The following is an 8,404-nucleotide window of genomic DNA, read 5'->3' on the forward strand; positions in this document are numbered from 1 at the left end:
CATGGAACATGTAAAAAACTGAACACACTAGACATACTTGAGATAAAATAAAAATCAAAACTAAAAATTACATGTATTATTTCCTATTTTCATATAGCATACTGTTAAGATGCCCTTAGAAGCTTTTCCCATGCTTTAATTGCATGTTTGAATTAGGTCTTTCATATTTGTTCCATGAACAAAATAATATATTGCAACTCATAAAATGAAAAAGGTAAAATAAAAATAACAAAATATTGTAAAATGAAGAAGGCTCCGACAAAATTTTAAGAACTCATCAGTATAAGGATACTTTTGTCATTCATTGAGAAATGCAACTCAATATTATATTTAGTTTATTTGGAATAGCTATGTCCTTAACTGACAACCAATACTCAAACATCACCAAATTATTAATTTTTTATAAAATTTTAAAAAAATTATATTTGCATATATTAAGACACTGGACAAATTATAGAGTAGAGTCTCAGGTTATATGGAATTATGACTGCTCTCAACAATTACTGAAATCCCCTTTCAAAGAAAATCTTTACATAAACCTATGTTCGACTTAATAGAATGAAGACAGCCACAAATCTGGCATTCTCAAAACAGCACACAAGTACTACATGTAATGCTGCAAAGTAACTGTTTCCTCTTAAACTTCACTAAACACCTTCAGGCAGTCCAATAAAACAAAGCATTAAGAGCTCCCAGTGGTCATCCTAAGAATTAGACAGATTTCTTTGACTTTTTCTTCTCTGCTTCTTCCTTTTCCTTTTCTATTTCAGTTACATGTAATTCAACTTCTTTTGCACTAAACATCTGAACAGGGAAAAAAATTTAAAGATCAAATGTCAATTATACAAATAATATCTAAATATTTACAATAAGAAGAAATCCAATATTTAATAAATTTATATTTTCTATGTGTAACTATATTTTAGAACTTCAAATATACAATAAAGCATTTCAAAAGGTCTAAGAACAATAACAATTATGGACAAAACCAGATCTCTGAAATTTCTACTATCATTGTGCTAAAAAAGAAAGCAGTGTGGAGGTGATATTGCATTATATATCCTATATGTGCATATAACTCCAAAAACGTTTTAATTCAAGGCTCAATTCTATTCATGAGCAAAGATTCATTATTTATCTCCACCAACTGCACCCTACTGTGTGGTTCTCTGATAGGGTTTAATGATTTGATCAGTTTATAGAATAGCCAAATGAGGTAGGAAAAGAGGATTTATGCTGCTTTATGTCTAAGTAAAAGCAAAAAAGGTTTTATTTATTTATTTATTTATTTTTTGAGACAGAGTTTCACTCTTGTTACCCAGGCTGGAGTGCAATGGCGCGATCTCGGCTCACCGCAACCTCCGCCTCCTGGGTTCAGGCAATTCTCCTGCCTCAGCCTCCTGAGTCGCTGGGATTACAGGCACGCACCACCATGCCCAGCTAATTTTTTGTATTTTTAGTAAAGACAGGGTTTCACCATGTTGACCAGGATGGTCTCGATCTCTTGACCTTGTGATCCACCCGCCTCGGCCTCCCACAGTGCTGGGATTATAGGCTTGAGCCACCGCGCCCAGCCAAAAGGTTTTATTTTTCTAAGAATTTGCAGTGTCGTTTGATTTTCTGTTGTGCTGTTTACAAGTAGATCCAAGGTTACATGCTTTCTGCTAAAAGGCAGCAATTATTGGCTGGGCCCGGTGGCTCACACCTGTAATCCTAGAACTTTGGGAGGCCAAGGCAGGCAGATCACTTGAGGTCAGGAGTTCGACACCAGGCTGCCATTTTCTTTTTCTTTTTTCTTTTTTCAGACAGGGTTTCACCCTGTCACCCAGACAGTGATGTTATTGCAACCTCTGCCTGCCGGGTTCAAGCTATTCTCCCACTTCAGTCTCCTGAGTAGCTGGGACTACAGGCATGTGCCACCACACCTGGCTAATTTTTGTATATTTAGTAGAGACATTTGCATTTTCAGTACAGACAAGGTTTCGCTATGTTTGCCAGGCTGGTCTCAAACTACTGACCTCAAGTGATCTGCCCACCTCAGTCTCCAAAAGTACTGGGGTTACAGGCCTGAGCCAGTGTGCCTGGCCAAGACGGCAATTATTAACTTTAATGAAGTTAATAAATTTATATCCAAAAATCTAAATGCAATGATCTTAATACCAAAGAGGTACCTATTAAACTGATAAATGAATAATCAACTTTATGGTAAACCAAATTTTCAAAGATGTTAGAGATGTAAAGGATTTTAGCAATTGACTTATAAGAAAATTTAGATTCATGAATCTAAATTATATTTGGCCAAAGATTAAAAGATTCAAGATTAGGTCTCTGATTCTTATTTCAACTCCAGACTTCTCGCCAACTCACCTATAGAAATATGTGTCAGAGGCCGGGCGCGGTGGCTCAAGCCTGTAATCCCAGCACTTTGGGAGGCCGAGGCGGGTGGATCACAAGGTCAAGAGATCGAGACCATCCTGGTCAACATGGTGAAACCCCGTCTCTACTAAAAATACAAAAAATTAGCTGGGCATGGTGGTGTGTGCCTGTAATCCCAGCTACTCAGGAGGCTGAGGCAGGAGAATTGCCTGAACCCAGGAGGCGGAGGTTGCGGTGAGCCGAGATCGCGCCATTGCACTCCAGCCTGGGTAACATGAGTGAAACTCCGTCTCACAAAAAAAAAAAAAAAAAAAAAAGAAATATGTGTCAGAAAATCTGTATTTGTCAATAATCTACATAAAATATATTATTTGGACATTTTACGAAATGAATTTACCCATCAAGCAATTACTGGGAGTTCCATGGGCTCTAAAAGTAAAGTGCAAAAATATAATTTTTACCTGGTATTAAGGAGTCCACAGTTTAGTGGAAAAAGCCTGACATATAAATAGACCATTACAATTAAAACCTGAATAAAGTGATGTGGTATTACTTGGGAAAGAAATAATTTCCTGCTTTGAAAAAGCATTTTTTATTTTACTTTTCCTTTTTGAGATAGGGTCTTGCTCTGCCGCCCAGAGCTGAGTACAGTGGCATGATCACAACTCACTGCAACCTCCGCCTCCAGAGCTCAAGTGATCCTACACCCTCAGCCACCAGAATAGCTGGGGCTAGAGGTGTGCGCCACCACGCCCGGCTAACTTTTGTATTTTTTTGTAGAGACAGGGTTTCACCATGTTGCCCAGGGTGGTCTCAAACTCCTGGGCTCAACCAATTTGCCCACCTCAGCCCCACAAAGTGCTGGGATTACGGGCATGAGCCACTGCACCCAGCCTGAAGAAGCCTTTTCAAAAAATTATTTTTAATATTTGTGAGTATATAGTAGGTATATATATTTACGGGGTACATTTGATGTTTTGATATAGCCATGTGATACATAATAACCACAGCATGGAGAATGGAGTATCCATCCCCTCAAGCATTTATCCTTTGTGTTATAAACAATCCAATTATACTCTTTTAGTTATCTTAAAATTGCACAATTAAATTGTTACTGACTAAAGTTACCCTGTCGTGCTATCAAATAGTAGTCTTATTTATTCTATTTTTTTGTACCTATTAACCATCCCCACCTGCCCCTGCCCCCACTATGCTTTCCCAGCCTCTGGTAACCGTCCTTCTGCTCTCTATCTCCATGAGTTCAATTGTTTGATTTTTAGTTTCCACAAATGAGTGAGAACATACAATGTTTGTCTTTCTGTGCCTGGCTTATTTCACTTAACATAATGATCTCCAGTTCCATCCATGTTATTGCAAATGACCGGATCTCATTCTTTATGTGGCAGAACAGTACTTCATTGTGTATAAGTACCACATTGTCTTTATCCATTCATCTGTTCATGGACCCTAAGGTTGCTTCCAAATCTTGGCTATTGTGGACAGTTCTGCAATAAACATGAGAGTGCAGGTATCTCTTCAATACACCGATTTCCTTTCTTTTGAGGACATACCCAGCAGAGGGATTGCTGGACCATATGGTAATTTTATTTTATGTTTTTTGTGAATCTTCAAACTATTCTCCATGGTGGTTATACTAATTTACATTCCCACCAACAGTGTATGAGGGTTCCCTTTCTTCACATCCTTGCCGGCATTTGTTGTAGCTTGTGTATTAGATATAAACCATTTTAACTGGCATAAGGTGATATTTTATTATAGTTTTGATTTCCATTTCTCTGATGATCAATGATGCTGGTCACCTCTGTTTTTTGTTTTTTTTTTTGGGGGATGGGGTCTTGCTCTGCTGCCCAGGATGGAATACAGTGGCATGATCATGGCTCACTGCAGCCTTGACCTCCCAGGTTCAAGTGATCCCCCAACTCAGTTTCCCAAGTAGCTGGGACAACAGGAGCATGCCACCACGCCAGGCTAATTTTTTAATGATTATATTTGTAGAGACAAGGTCTCATTGTGTTGTCCAGGCTGGTCTGAAACTCTTAGGCTCAAACAATCCTCCTGCCTTGGCCTCCCAAAGTGCTGGGATTAGAAATGTGAGCTTAGCACAAGCACGTTTTCATATGCCTGTCTGCCATTTGTACGTCTTCTTTAGAGAAAAGTCTATTCATATCCTTTGCCGATTTTTTGATCAGATTATTGCATTTTCTCTTACCGAGTTGTTGGAGCTCCTTATACATTCTGGTTACCAAACCCTTGTCAAAAGGGTAAATTTGCAAATATTTTCTCCCATTCTGTGGACTGTCACCTCACTTTGTTGATTGTTTCCTTTGCTGTGCAGAAGCTCTTTAACTTGTTATGATCCTCTTTGTCCATTTTTGCTTTGGTTGCCTGTGTTTGTAGGGTATTACCAAAGAATTTTTTGTGCAGACCAATGTCCTGGGGATTTTCTCCAATGTTTTCTTGTAGTAGTTTTATAAATTGAGGTCACAGACTTAAGTCTTTAATCCATTCTTATTTGATTTTTGTATATGGTGAGAGATAGGAGTCTAGTTTCATTCTTCTGCACAGAGCTATCCAGTTTTCCCAGTAGCCTTTATTGAAGAGACTTTTTCCCAGTGTATATTCTTAGCCCCTCTGTCAAAAATGAGTTCACTATAGATATGTGGATTTGTTTCTGTTATCTCTATTTTGTTTAATTAATCTATGTGTCTGTCTTTATGCTAGTATTATGCTGTTTTGAAAACTATAGCTCTGCTGTATAATTTGAAGTCAGGCAATATGATTCCTCCAGTTTTGTTCTTTTTGCTTGGGATAGCTTTGGCTGTTATGGGTCTTTTGTAGTTCCATATACAATTTGTGATTTTTTTTTCTATTTCTGTGAAGAATATCATTGATATTTTGGTAGGGATTACATTGAATCTATAGATTACTTTGGGTAGTATAGATATTTTAAAAACAATGATTCTTCCAATCCATGAACATGGAACACCTTTTCATTTTTTTTAGTGTCCTTTCTTTTTTGATGCAGGTATTTAGAGCTACAAACTTACTTCTTAGTACTGCTTTCACTATATTCCATATGTTTTGATATGTTGTGTTTCATTATCATTTGTTTCAAGAACATTTTTAATTTCCTTCGTAATTTCTTCATTGACCCACTGATCATTCAGGAGCATATTGTTTAATTTCCATGAATTTGTATAGTTTCCAAAATGCCTCTAGTTATTGATTTCTAGTTTTTTTTTTCACTGTGGTCAGCGAAGATGCTTAATATTTATTTATTTATTTTTATTTTTTTAGACTGAGTCTCACTCTGTCACCCAGGCTGGAGTGCAATGGCCTGATCTTGGCTCACTGCAACCTCTGCCTCCCAGGTTCAAGGGATTCTCCAGCCTCAGCCTCCCAAGTAGCTCAGACTACAGGTGCACACCACCATGCCCAGCTAATTTTTGTATTTTTAGTACAGACGGGGTTTCACCATGTTAACCAGGATGGTCTCAATCTCCTGATCTCGTGATTCGCCTGCCTTGGCCTCCCAAAGTGCTGGGATTACAGGTGTGAGCCACTGCGCCTGGCAACACTTGATATTATTTCAAGTTTTTGAATGTTATAAGGCTTACTTTGTGACCTAATGTATGGCCCATCCTTGAAAATGATCCATGTGCTGGGGAGAAGAATGTATATTCTGCAGCTGTTGGATGAAATGTTCTGTAAATATCTATTAGATACATTTGCTCTACAGTACAGATTAAGTCTGATGTTTCTTTGCTGATTTTCTGTCTGGAAGATCTTTCCAATGCTGAAAATGGGGTGTTGAAGCCTCTAGCTATTATTGTGTTGGAATCTATCTGTCTTTTTAGCTCTAATAATATTTACATTTTATATATAGGTGCTACAGTGTTGGGTGAATATATATTTAAAATTGTTATATTCTCTTGCTGAACTTACCCCTTTATCAATATATAGTGACCTTCTTTGTCCTTCTTATAGTTTTTGTATTGAAATCTATTTTGTCTAATATAAGTATAGTGACTCTGGCTCTTTTCTGGTTTCCATTAGCATAAAATATCTTTTTCTAGCTCTTTATTTTCAGTCTATGGTTGAATTTTATAGGTGAAATATGTTTCTCGTAGTCAACAGATCATTGGGTCTTTTTTTATTTTTATTTATTTATTTATTTTTTTTTTTTGAGACGGAGTTTCACTCATGTTACCCAGGCTGGAGTGCAATGGCGCGATCTCGGCTCACCGCAACCTCCGCCTCCTGGGTTCAGGCAATTCTCCTGCCTCAGCCTCCTGAGTAGCTGGGATTACAGGCACACACCACCATGCCCAGCTAATTTTTTGTATTTTTAGTAGAGACGGGGTTTCACCATGTTGACCAGGATGGTCTCGATCTCTTGACCTCGTGATCCACCCGCCTCGGCCTCCCAAAGTACTGGGATTACAGGCTTGAGCCACCGCGCCCGGCCATTGGGTCTTTTTTTTAAAAACCATTCAATCATTCTTTATCTTTTGATTGGAGAGTTTAGTCCACTTATATTCAATGTCATTCTTAATAAGTAAGGACTTACCCTCCTGCCTCAGTCTTCCAAAATGTGGGTATTACAGCTGTAAGCCACTGAGCCTAGCCTTCTGTCTTTCTTTCTTTCTTTTTTTCTGAAGCAGAGTCTAGCTCTGTCGCCTAGGCTGGAGTACAGTGGTGGGATCTCAGCTCACTGCAACCTCTGCCTCCTGAGCTCAAGCAATTGTCCTGCCTTAGCCTCCTGAGTAGCTGGGATTATAGGCACTTGCCACCATGCCCACCAAAAACCACTTCTAATAGATCTTCAAAAATCAGGTGAGAAGGAATAGAGAAAGGAGAAAGCTTAATATTATTACTGACAAACTCACTTCTCTTCATATTTTGGTGGCCTAAGATTACAGTGAAAGGTAAATTTTTTGTTTATAGTTGTAGAAAATGACAAGCTTTACATAACATCCTTTACATTCTTTGCAAATTTTTCATCTAAGGTAAAAAGACACAGCAGCTGCTTTAAGCCAGAATAAATGACAAAAACTGACTACACATTGATATTCTTTCTATGTTTATGAATACACATATAGTCACACCTTGGAAAAATTGCAGGTTTGGTTCAAGACCACAGAAGCAAGGCAAATATTGAGTCACACGAATATTTTGGTTTCCCAGTGCATATTAAAGTTATGTTTATACTATATTGTAGACTATTAAGTATACAATCACATTATGTCTAAAAAATCAGCATATCTTAATTTAAAAACATTTTATTGCTAAAAATGCTAATGATCATGTAAGCCTCCAGCAAGTACTAATTTTTTTGCTGGTGGTGTCTTGTCTTGATGATGATGGTGCTGACTCATCAGGATAGTGGCTGCTGAAGGTTGAAGTGGCTGTGGCAATTTCTTAAAATAAGACAACAATCAAGTTTGCCACATCTATAGACTCTTCCTTTCACAAAAGATTTCTCTGTAGCATGAAATGCTATTTGATAGCATTTTACTCACAGTTGAACTTTTCAAAACTAGAGTCAATCCTCTCAGACTCTGTCACTGCTTTATCAACTGAGTTTATGTAATATTCTGAATTTGTTATTGTTATTTCAACAATGTTTATAGCATCATAAGCAGCAGTAGATTTTATCCAAGAAACCACATTCTTTTCTCATCTTTAAAAAGAAACTCACCTGGTTGGGCGCAGTGGCTCATACCTGTAATTCCAGCACTTTGGGAGGCCAAGGTGGGCCGTTCATGAGATCAGGAGACCAAGACCATCCTGGCCAACATGGCGAAACCCCATCTCTACTAAAAATACAAAAATTAGCTGGGCGTGGCAGCATGCACCTGTAATCCCAGCTACTTGGGAGGCTGGGGCAGGAGAATTGCTTGAACCCAGCAGGTGGAGGCTGCAGTGAGCTGAGATTGCACCACTGCACTGCACTCCAGCAGCCTGGGCAACAGAGTGAGACTCCATCTCAAAAAAAAAAAAAAAA

General features: G+C 38.2%; 1 protein-coding gene across 1 annotated transcript in view; it reads right to left on the reverse strand.

Moving 5' to 3' along the window:
- Window positions 1–318: 318 nt before the first annotated feature.
- PSMA8 (proteasome 20S subunit alpha 8) overlaps window positions 319–8,404 on the reverse strand; it is a 55,776-nt gene continuing 47,690 nt past the window's right edge. Inside the window, exon 7 of the mRNA XM_032293148.1 lies at window positions 319–804. Coding sequence (XP_032149039.1) covers window positions 712–804 — 93 coding nt within the window. The 3' untranslated portion in view covers window positions 319–711. The remainder of the gene's footprint in view (window positions 805–8,404) is intronic.

This window comes from Sapajus apella, unplaced genomic scaffold (assembly GCF_009761245.1).
Source record: "Sapajus apella isolate SASKATOON/1434 unplaced genomic scaffold, GSC_monkey_1.0 scaffold29, whole genome shotgun sequence".
NCBI lineage: Eukaryota > Metazoa > Chordata > Mammalia > Primates > Cebidae > Sapajus > Sapajus apella.